Genomic DNA, 12,207 nt, shown 5'->3' with positions numbered 1-12,207 from the left:
GTATATGGGCGCAGGTTGTGTCAATTTTATAAAGATATGAGTTGCCACAAAGCTACAGCTGCTCCAAGCAGGAGTTTCTTCGTGTGTGCATGTGCTGGTAAGAACAGACGCTTATCCCTGTATTTTACGAAATGCCCTGGTAAGCCCTTATGAAATAGTGAATACAATCGAAGCCCGAGGAATAGAAAAGTCGGTAGAAAACATGGGAGGATGGTCTCCTTCTTCCTGATGTTCAGGTGCGATGTGGTATCTTGCTGGATGGCAGTTGCTGGGCCGTTGTGATTTGTCGGGGTTTTCGAATTCGGCAGTGATATTTTTATGAAACATGGACCTGTACGGGTTTACCAGTGCTGATTTAGCACTGGGACTGAATGACTGCGGGTCAGAGCACTGCTGATTCAGCATGGACCCCCACACTTTTGTTTATCTACTTTAAGACAAACTGATCTCTGAGTGGGACCTTTTTATGCAGCGGAAAAGAGGAAGTGGTTAGGTACACATGGGCCGGGCAAAGCAACTGTACAACTTTGCGATTGTCAAACAGGAAGAAAGGGGTGTAGCTCACTGGTGGGAGCAGAAAAACCTTTTACAGTCTTGATCCAGAGGAGCTCCCCTCAGACCCGAGGTGCAGAGATCCTGGCCAGCGTTTGTCTGCCTTTCATCTTTAGGATGTCTGTATCCGAGCCGGACACGTCTTCTGAGCATGAAGCAGAGGTATGGAGGGGAAGGAAGGGAGGATGTCTGATGTCCATGCTGGGCAGGGGGTGGTGTGTGACGCAAGGCTTAGCTTAATGGGTAACAGTCGCTTCCTCCCAGCCAAGGAACCCCATTTACCAATTAAGTTAAAGAAAAGATCTGTTCAAGCTGATGGATGGTATTTTACAGCTGTGGAAGTCGGAGTTTTGTCTATGATTTGCCAGCATCTTTTAATAGCTAAGGAGAAGGCCGCTTGTAGCTATGGGCTCTTAAGACGAGAGAGGTGAGCCGTGGGGATGGAGGCCTATATCGATTATCTGCATGGAAGAGAAACAAGATGCTTGGTGCCTTCAGCCTAATTCAGTAGCTGGAATTGTACACTTAAATCTTTCTGTTCAACGGTGGTACAGCTAACTCTATGTTGACCCTCACAGCATGGGAAGGCGTGAGTCTGCTGTGGCGATTTTCTTCATCTTTGTAAAAGTTCCTGAAGTCTCACTTTCCTTTCCTCAATTTTAAATCCCTGAAAACAATTCTGTCAATAATATTGAGGCCGATAACCAGCGGAGGCGGTGAGCAAGTTCATTTAAATATCATCGCTATCATTTTAATTATATTTAGCTCTGCTATACATAGTGTCAGAAGGCCTGAACTAGATGGCTAGATTAACCAGATAGCGGTTGAATATCGCTCTTGCCAGATAATTTCTTGGCTCGCTCCCCCTCCCTCTGCCCCTTCACTCTACAAATAGCTTCAGGCTGCTTTAAAGGGATTTTGGCCTGATACACTCCATAATAGGGAGGGCATTTGGAGGCATCCCAAGGAGATCCTTTTGGATTCAGTTATAGAATATTAGCGTAACCCGGCATGGGTGCACCTTACATCTACCCGCCCGCAGTTACACTATCCTAAAAGCATCAGAACACAACTAGGAGCAAGGAAACAACAACACAAATCAAATGGAGGTCAACAAAAGTGTAGTAGGCTACAGAAGGAACAACAAGGCAGAGCCAAGGATAGGAGAAAGAAAAATGTATTGAGAGATCTGACACGGCCGTGTTTCAGCATGATGCCTGAATCAGGGATCATGTAGTAGTAGTTTCCTGTGTTAATTCCACTGTCACAAAGTTCTACATTCAAAACAACAAAGTGTACAGCTGAACCCCTGACGCAGGCATCGTGCCGAAACACGGGCCATGTCGGGTCCCTCAATTAATTTAGTTTCCTCCTATCCTTGGCTCTGCCTTGTTCTTCCATCTGCGGCCTACTACACTTGTGTTGAGCCACATAACTAGAAGACCTGCCCACTGCCCGCACATGCCCCCTTGATTTATGCACTGTGCCATTTGCGTGCACCATTACAGACAAGCGCCTAGGTGCCTGCTAGCACATGTTCGCACAGAAGTGCTAGGAATCTGTAAATTAAAACGCAGAAGGGGTACATAAATATAGACTCCCAGTTAGAGAAATGGCCTTAGAGTGACTGGAAACTCCAAATAATAGAGATTCACATTCATCAGTAGCCAGTGAAAGTATAACTCCATCTGAATATCTGCCCCTAACAGGTACAGGGAATACACAGAGTGAGCTCAGACAATGGGTAGAGGAAATTCATCACATAGGGTGCAGTCAGTAAGAGACCACTATGTATGTATTGGGCTCACATAGACGTTCCCTCTCCTAGAGAGTTGCAACTTGAAAAAGTTCCATTTTATGTTACAATATGCAGAAATACTGTGAACCGTTGTAACATAGTAAATGACGGCAGATGAAGACCTTACGGTCCATCCAGTCTGCCCAACAAGATAAACTAATTTTATATGGTATGTGATACTTTATACGTATACCTGAGTTTGATTTGTGAAATGTTCCAGAGGCTGTAGGATCAGAGCCCTTGCACTAGAGAGTGACTTGGGGACAGGGATGTGCGGTAAACTGCAGTAAAAGAAAAAATGTGGCCGCTTACCGTGGATGCGGGAACAAAACTTTTTTTTTTTTAATTTTTAAGAAGTCTTTATTAATAAGTAATACAAGACATCTGAAACATAATACATCATGCAAATCGTGTTACATGTCACTTATGTAAGCCAAAAGTCTCTTAGGATGTAGCATATATGCAAGACAGAGCAGAGTGATGGTATCTTTGTATACCAAAAAAACAGTTCTTACTGTATTGAAATGTCAAGTAAATTATTCAGATTTACAATTCCAAAACTTCACTTTTTCAGAGTTTTTATTTATATATACTGGTCCCCGCTTCATACGCTCTCTGATCACACATAGCCCCATCCCACCCTCCCTCCCCCTCCCACCCGCCCTTCCGAGCACCACCTTAACAGAAGACTTCAATCAAATTATACATGAAGGAGAAAAGAGTCCCAGATCTGATGCCATCTACATATTTGATTACACCTTTCCGCTAGAAGTTTTTCCATCTCGCAGACATGCCTCAATTTTTGGACCCATCTGGTAATGGGCGGGGTCATGGGCTGTTTCCAATGGGCAGCAATTATAACTCTTGCAGCGGTTATAGCCTGTCCCACAAATATGTGCTGAGTGCTAGAAAGACCTGCAGCTCCCCCAGAGAATAAGAAGAAGGTTGGGCTCCAAGGTATTGGGCTGCCCATCCACCTCTGTAACCTGCTGTGGATCGATCTCCAATAAGCCCTGACCTTCTTACAGGTCCACCATATGTGCCCAGCTGTGCCCCGCACCCCACAACCCCTCCAGCACAGCCCCGTCAGTGTAGGGTATATGCGCTGGAGACGCTCAGGCGTCAAGTACCAACGATACAGCACCTTCACCGCATTTTCCTTGAAGGGCACATGAGACGACACTCTCACCACAGCCCGCTCCATCCTCTCCCATGTTGCTTCCTCCAAGTCCATGCCCAGCTCCCTCTGCCAACTCTTCCTATGAAGTGTAAAATTCGGGGATTGCCTGTTAATAATGTGATAAAGGCGAGAGACCAGCCCGTTAGTCTTAGGTGGACCCTCACAAATAATCTCTAGTGCTGTTTGCTCCCTGGCCATAACCTCCCGAACTGCCCTTGTCTTAAGAAAAGAGGCCAATTGAAGGTAAGCGTACCGGTCAGACCCCACTATCGGGAACTTCTCAAGGGCTGCAGGATAAGACAACAAATTCTCACCCTCGAATAATTGACCCCACATTCGTAAACCCCCAGTGTACCATCTTGTGAACACTCCTTTTGCCATTCCGGGGTAAAACAGTGGATTATAAGCTATGGGGGACAGACGAGACAATGTTGTACGTCGGTGTAAGAACATGCTATCCCAATTTGAAAGGGTGACATATACTGAAGGGCAGAGTCCTGCCTCCAGAGACCTAAACGAGCCCGGGATCCACATAAGAGCCCCTAACGACCTTTCACCCAAAGTGTATTGTTTAAGCTGCACCCACTGCCTATCCGGGTAATCCTGAAACCATTCCACTGCTGCGCGTGGAATAATACCAAGCCAGGTTGGGTACTCCCAGCCCTCCTCTTGCCCTATCCTGGTACAGGACCGTTCGTGCCAAGCGCGGACGCTTTCCCGCCCAGATAAAGCGCATAATACGGTCCTGTAGCATTGATAAAAATTTACGTGGCATTTTGATTGGGAGAGCCTGAAACAGATAGAGCAGGCGCGGCAGGACATTCATCTTTACTGCTGCTATTCGGCCAAACCATGAGAGAGCAAGATCCCCCCATCTACCCAAGTCCTCAATAAGTGCTTCTGCCAATCCTTTATAGTTAACCGAAAAAAGATCCGAGAGGTCTGCCGTCAGATTAACCCCCAGATAGCGAATGCTCTTACCAGCCCATCTGAAGGCATAGGAAGTCCTCAGCGACTCCATGAGCTCCGTCGGAAGGGTAACATTCAAAACTTCAGATTTGGACATATTAACTTTAAATCTCGACACAGTCGAGTATTCCTCTATCTCCCGCAGAAGCCCAGGGAAAGTGGTCAGGGGGTGAGTAACAAATAACAAGACGTCGTCTGCGAAAAGGGCTAATTTATGTATTCTCCCACCCATGGAGAGTCCTGATATATTTGGATTAGCTCTAAGCCGGGTTGCAAATGGCTCCATTACCATTGCAAATAATAGAGGGGACAAAGGGCAGCCCTGTCTAGTGCCTCTATGTAAAGGTATCATCCCTGAGTTACCCCCGTTTACACGAATACAGGCTTTAGGAGAACTATAGAATGCTTGGATCCATCCACGAAACTGCTGTCCTATCCCAAAGGTCTCCATCACCTTGTACATGAATGGCCAATGCACCCGGTCGAAGGCCTTTTCAGCGTCCAAGCTAAGGAGGCATAGAGGCCTCTTCATTCTTCTAGCCAGGTACATTAAATCGACCACTCGCCTAGTGTTATCAGTAGCTTTTCTATAGGAGACAAATCCCACCTGATCGGGATGGATAATAGCTGGGAGCAAGGGTGCCAGTCGGTTAGCCAGGACTTTAGCTAGAATTTTGACATCAGAGTTTAAGACGGATATAGGACGGAAGGACCCGCATTCCTTATGGTCTTTATTCGGCTTGGGCAGTACCGCAATCCACGCTTCCAACATGGAGGTAGGCAAAGACTCCCCTTTCCCAATTAAGTTAAATAAGTCAGCTAACAGTGGGGCTAACTCGGTGGTAAATTTCTTATAGAATTCGTTAGGGAAACCGTCCAACCCTGGTGATTTACACGAGGGTAGGTGTTGAATGGCTTTTTGTACCTCAACCGGGGTGACCGTCGCATCTAGGGCAGCCCTTTGCTGACTGGTTATGGAAGCCAGGTCACTCTCAGCCAGGTAATCCAAGATAGAATCTTCAGGTGGGTTCGTCTCCTGTGCATATAGTTCCTGGTAAAATTCACTAAAGCGCCTCCGTATGGCCTCAGATGTGTTCAGCAAATCGCCTTTCGAGTCCCTAATGTGAGTGACCGTTCGGTCAACTCTTTGCCTGCGCAACTTTATAGCCAGGAGGCGGCCTGCCTTATTAGTAAATTCGTATGATCGAACTTTATTTCTGGATTGTAGCCAACTTAGCTGTTCGGAGTAAATAGAGTCCAGCTGGAGCCTCTGTGCACGCAGCTCCTCCAAAACAGCAGAGGAACCGCTTAGTTTGTGCTGTGCCTCCAGGATCCTAATCCTTTCCAGGCACTGCGCCAGCTGGGCCCTACGAACCCCCGCTCGCCTACTAGCTATCTGTACAAAGTAGCCTCTTGAGACTGCCTTCATAGCATCCCACACTACACTGAGGGGAGGGCCCGATTCCATGTTGAGCTCCAAGTACTCTTTCAAGACCTTCCTACAACCTTCCACCACCTCCCCCTCCAGTAATAGATCTGTGTTAAGTGTCCATCTTTGATCTTTGACCTCTGCTCTAATGGTCGGCAGGGTTACCCAAACTGGAGCATGGTCTGAGATTGTTATGCTGCCAATTTCTGCTTTCGGGCCCCTCTCTGCTCATGTGACGTCAAGGAAGAGGTAATCGATCCGGGAATACGACTTATGTACGGGAGAGAAAAATGTATAGTCCCTAGTTGTCATATGACTTAGTCTCCAAATGTCTAGAGTCCCCAGTGAGTGGACCATGGAGCCCAGCGCCAATGAGTCCTTAGATATCAGGTGCTGAGGTCTCCCGGATCTGTCCAACACAGAATCCATAACTTCGTTAAAGTCACCCCCCATAATCAAAGAACCCCGGGTAAATGTAGCTAGTATGTTTTTCATTTTGGTGTAGAAGGTCCCCTGATGCTCATTTGGGGCGTATAGCGATGCGAGCGTGAGGTCTACTTGATCCAGAACAATTTGCAAAAGCAAAAAACGCCCTCCCGGGTCTCGCCTAATTCTCATTATTTGGGCCGATATTGATTTATGGAACAAAACTGCCACCCCACGTTTTCTAGAGTCATCGGCAGAGGAAGCGAAGAAGGCGCTTGGGTATTCTGGGTGGGTTAATAGTCGCTCATGCGCCCTGCGGAGATGAGTCTCCTGCAATAGTACAATGTGCGGTTTTAGCAGCTGCAGCTCTTTGAAAAATTTCTGCCTTTTCTGAGGCATGTTCAGCCCCTTAACATTGTATGATAAAATTTTTAAATCTGTACTCATTCCTGGGATGTTACATCAGCTATGTTTCCCACTGGGTGGGATCCATCCACTTCATGTCTTTGTGCTATCCAGTACCAGTGGTGCCCACAACCCTCCCCAGTCCTCCCTCCCCCCCTTGATAACCCCCCCCCCCTTCCCTTACCCACCTCATCCCCCCCTGTCTGACACCAACTAGAGGGCTCAAGTCCCAATAGTGGGAAATGAGGAAGTAACACCAGCATCCAGGCGACCCAGCCCCTCCGCACCCCCCCGAATTACCCTATGTCATCACCAGGGTCAAGAACCCAACTTGGGCATCCATAATCACCCATCCACATATTTGGTCCCTACCCGCCATCCATCACCTTAAACTTTCCCTCTTCATAATCTCTTATAACTGTACAACATCATACACAGTGTTTCCCACAACCTTAATTACCATTTCTTCTATTAATTAATGAATTAAAGTTCACTTATGCAAGAGATGGCAATAATAAACAAAGAACAAAACATATCAAAACTTGAAACAGAGCGTAACGTTTGTTACTCTCTACATCATTACCAACCAGGAGATCAGTATCAGCCAGTGTCCCTCTGGCCAAATCTTTGGCTAAGTCCTTTGATAGAGTGATTCTACCAGGTTGCCGCTTCAGTTCAGGTTTCTTCCACAGCCACTTTTCTTTTTGGGATATTCCTTTTAGGTGTGGCAGGGATCCTTTGCCACTTTTGGAGCTTTGTTTTCGTGGCTGGCGCTAATGCGCCTGGAGGTTTGCTCGTCTGCACCAGGCCCGCCCCATGCAGGGATTTCCAAGCTTCTGTCATCGATGTAACTCTCAATTTAACACCCTGTAGCGTGTAGATCAGGGAGAAAGGAAAGCCCCATCTGTATGATATCTGCTCTTTGGTTAGAATGTCCAGAACTGGTTTCATGAGACGTCTTTGTTGCAGGGTGAACTGTGATAAATCTTGATACACAGATATTTTGGCCCCGCCATATTCCAGGTTGGGCTTTTTCCTGGCGCAGTTGAGCAATTGTTCCTTTATTTCATATCGGTGGAACCGGGTGATAATATCCCGTGCTCTGTTTTCCTGCCGCTGACCCAGGGATCTATGCGCTCTATCGATCTCAATCTTTACCCCTGCAGCCTCGGCCCCCAGCAAACTGGCACACATTGTCTGTACAATCTGTATGACATCCTCAGTCTCTCCGCCCTCAGGGACTCCGCGGAATCTGAGGTTGTTTCTCCTTCCCCTGTTTTCAAGATCATCAAGCTTGTAAGTTAGATCTATATGCTTTTGGTCTAAGGCTTGGAGATGGGTCTCGTGTGAAAGCATGGACTCAGAGTGCTCTTCCAGCTTAGTTTCTACCTCTTCAACTCTGTTCCCCAGCTCGCGGAGATCAGAGCTCAGCGTCTCCATTCTATCCAGAATCTCATCCCTCGATTTATTTATATCTGCTTGTATACCAGACAGTATCTGGCGAAGTTCGCCTGAGATTCCTTTTTTAATATGCGGTTTCTGCGATTCTGCCAACGACAGCGCTGAGTCAGAGTCAGAGGGGGAGACCGGCGCCATTACCTCGTGCCGCTTCGCGGTTTTGGTCGATCCGCCGCCAGCTGACTTCTCCTGCTCTTTAGCTCGCGCCGAAGACGCTTTACTCATCCTGCTTTCAATGAGGAGCAACGGGGAACACTGCAGGCAGTTCCAAAAAGGCTGGTGATAGCTTTTTATAGCTTTTGTAGTTATCGAGGAACGGGAGCTAGAACGCTAGGCAGCCATCAGCATCGGTGACGTCACTTCCTCTCGGGAACAAAACTTTTTACCACCCTGCGGGAGCAGTTAAAAAAAAAAATACAGTTGTGGTTACTGTTCCTGGTCCGGCATTTTTGTGCTTGCCTTCCTCCATTCCTCCCTCCCTCCTGCAGTAGCTCTGACTTATGCAGCCAGGCACTGATGTGCTGGAGCCAGTTCGCACTGGCCGTTTGTTAATTTTTTAAGAATTTTTGGGACCTGGTTGTTAAACTTTAACAACGGACTTACAAAATTTGGGCTCAGGCCCCTTCTCTGCATCATTGCCCTCCTTCTCTCCTGTGGCATTATCCAGTGGCATAGCTACAGGGGGCCTCGGGGGCCCATGCCACCCCCATTTCAATCTCGGGCCCCCCCCCCCCCAACAATAGTGGCCAGCCAGGCGGTTTTTTGCTTCCTCAGGCTCCCTGTGCGGTCAGCTATCTCTCCTCCCTGTTTCCAGCAGTGAGCCGCTGCGTGGGCAGTGCTGAAGATGGCTGCTTCCAGCTGCCCCAGTCCCTGTGAGTGGGACGAAGCAGTGAGACGGAGCGGAGCAGCTCACTGCTGGAAACAGGCGAGATAGCCGGCCGGACCCAAAGAAAGGGAGGGAGAGGTCAAATACCTGACTGTGGGGACAGGGAGCCTCAAAGCAAAGCAACCAAACCAGTGAGCTACTTCTTCCACATTCTCATTCTTGATTATTGGTACTGTTTTTATTTGATCCCACTTATATTTTCAAACATGCCGGCTTGTGCAGCATACGAGGAAGTAAAATAACGGAGTAACTTTTCATAAGTAGAGTAGTAATTTGCTATAAATTGTAATCAGTGTGTCATTTGGAGGGATTGGTTATAGGGACTCACAGAGAGGGGGCACTGGGAATGCGGGAAGGGGGTTACTGGAGTGGACCCACGGAAAGAAAGGGGGCTGCTGGACCTAAAGGGGGAGCTGCAAAGAAGGGAGAAAGGCACTGGACCACTAGGAGAAGGGAGGGTTGGCTAGAGGGAAGGGAAAGAGAGGCGCTGGACCCATGGGGGTGTAGGACTGAAGGGAAGGGAGAGAGGTGCTGGACCTGCAGGGGAGGAAGGGAGAGGAAGGGACACAGAAGGGCAGTTCCAGATGTGGGAGGGAAGATGATAAACATCGAGGAGAATAGGAACACAGAAGGGAGATGCTGGACTTGTGTGAGGGGCACAGGGACACAGAGGAGTGATGCTGGACATAGGTGGAGGGGATAGGGATAGGCTTAGGGCTCTCTCTGGCCAGGGAGCACATGTCCTAATTGCACCCCCCCCCCCCCCCCCAACACCATCTCTGGCATGTGTGATCTTTATATTTTGCACTGTATAGGAGGAAATGCATATCTTTCTATTTCTGTGGTATGGCTTCTTGTGGCTTTAGGTTAATATATGTTTATCATTTTTGGTCAGCTATTATGTATTTGGCATTTGTGTTCTGTGTGTGTGACCAAGATGTTCTGTTAGCATGAATTTTCTATGTAACATTCTGTAGTAATTTGGCTTGTTCAATTTTCCTGATAGTGGAGGGGATATTTATGAAGGGAGACAGGGATTTTGTTGACCCTTGTTCTGTATTTGTGATTTATAAAACAGTTGTACAGAATATTGTTTCTATTTATACTTTAATAAAATGATTTAAATATAAAATCAGAATAGCTGAGATCTGACAGTTCGTGGGGATGGGGCCAGAGCTCGTGGGGGTGGGACAGGGACAGAGCTTGCAGGGACAGGGCGGGGACAAATTTTGTTCCCGCGTCATTCTCTACCTTGCACCTGCATCCCCATCTTTAACTTGCTTTATTTTTGACTTTTTAGAGTGACCCTGGGAGCTGGTCGGTCTTGGAGCAGTTGGGGCTGGACCAAAGCTCAGATTTCTCGGACACGGGCGTCCAGCAGAAGTTGGATGAAGAGAAGGAGAAGATTAAGAAGGAGATCCGGAAGGAGCTAAAGATTAAAGAGGGGGCCGAGAACCTGCGCAAGGCCACCACAGACAAGAAAAATCTGTCCAATGTGGAAAACCTCCTGAAGAGTTCCAACCGGAAGCTGGAGGAGTTGCATCAGCAGCTGCAGGACCTGGACGCCCATATCATGGTGAAGGACCCTGAGGAGCTCAGAGGTAAGAGGTGGTGCTAGCTGGGAGAAGGATATTCTTGTGGTGGTTGACATTCAAAGCGATTTAACTGGCCAGAAACAGCTCCTGGCTTGTTAAATCGCTCATTTTCAGCAGCACTTGACTGCTGCTGAAACTGTCTGGTTAGTACCTAACTCAAAAGCAACTATTTTGGGGGCGTTCCAGGGGTGCAGTCGGCACTGGGCCAGTTAATCTTGCTTAACCCGCTATGATGTGATCAGCTGTGGAAACCTAGAAATTAGGTGGCAGAGCCCGAACATGGACTGGCATTGAATTTCTGGGCTGAGCACTGCCAGCTCAGCATTGACCCCTTGTTGTTTTGTTTTTTTTCCTTTTTTACGTGATCATTGGTTATAGCACTACGTTGAAGCACTATCTTGTAGTATTTTAGTCTAGCCCCCCCCCCCCCCCCCCCCAAAAAGACTTGATCACCTTTGGACACTTCATGGCCCCCGGGTTGGCACAGCCTACAATGCCCCCAGTTGCTTCCCTGCCTTAATTACAATATTGGTTGTGCAAGGATTTTAATTTCATCAACAGAATACTACTACTACTGCTACTATTCACTTCTATAGCGCTACAAGGCATACGCAGCACTGTACACCATACGCAAAAAGACAGTCCCTGCTCAAAGAGCTCACAATCTAAATAGGACAGGCATACAGACTGAACAACTAAGAGGTAAGGGAATTAAAGAGGTGGGGATAAAAGGTACAGGGCAAGTGAGTAGTGGTTAGGAGTCAAAAGCAGCGCCAAAGAGGTGGGCCTTTAGCCTGGATTTGAAAACAACCACGTAGCCACGTTTTGCCCAGAAGGCATCTTTTTTTTGATAAAGAATCTCTGGAAGATTTGTTGCAAAGCTAGTTCACCCTGATTGCTAGTTCTAAAGGGGAGCATGTTGTTGATTCGTCCACTCTAGTTTTGCCTCTGACGCAGCCTTCTGGGTGAAACGTGGCCAGGTCAGGCATAGTATTCTATTGGTGAAATTAAAGTCCTTGTGTTTTAACCGCAGAAGAAAGGAGGTGTTGATGCCCCTGTACAAGTCGTTGGTGAGGCCTCACCTGGAGTATTGTGTTCAGGTTTGGAGGCCGTATCTTGCTAAGGATGTAAAAAGAATTGAAGCGGTGCAAAGAGAAGCTACAAAAATGGTATGGGATTTTTGTTACAAGACGTACGAGGAGAGACTTGCTGACCTGAACATGTATACCCTGGAGGAAAGGAGAAACAGGGGTGACGTGATACAAACGTTCAAATATTTGAAAGGTATTAATCTGCAAACAAACCTTTTTCTGAGACGGGAAGGCAGTAGAACTACATAGTAACATAGTAGATGACGGTAGAAAAAGACCTGCACGGTCCATCCAGTCTGCCCAACAAGATAAACTCATATGTGCTATTTTTTGTGTATACCTTACCTTGATTTGTATCTGCCATTGTCAGGGCACAGACCGTATAAGTCTGCCCCGCCTCCCACCACCGGCTCTGCCA

At 47.4% G+C, this 12,207-nt stretch overlaps 1 protein-coding gene across 5 annotated transcripts in view; it reads left to right on the top strand.

The window, feature by feature from the left end:
• PKN1 (protein kinase N1) overlaps window positions 1-12,207 on the top strand; it is a 113,290-nt gene that overhangs the window by 57,288 nt on the left and 43,795 nt on the right. For 4 of the 5 annotated variants that reach the window (XM_030197133.1, XM_030197129.1, XM_030197128.1 and 1 more), the window contains exon 2: window positions 10,404-10,704. In XM_030197133.1, the coding sequence (XP_030052993.1) occupies window positions 10,404-10,704 (301 nt within the window). Of the gene's footprint in view, window positions 1-610; window positions 715-10,403; window positions 10,705-12,207 lie in introns of those variants that run through there. The other variant, XM_030197132.1, reaches the window with a different exon arrangement.

This window comes from Microcaecilia unicolor, chromosome 3, assembly GCF_901765095.1.
Source record: "Microcaecilia unicolor chromosome 3, aMicUni1.1, whole genome shotgun sequence".
In the NCBI taxonomy this organism is placed as follows: Eukaryota; Metazoa; Chordata; class Amphibia; order Gymnophiona; family Siphonopidae; genus Microcaecilia; species Microcaecilia unicolor.
The sequence above is the reverse complement of the archived record's forward strand: the minus strand, read 5'-3'. Positions and strand labels throughout refer to the sequence as shown.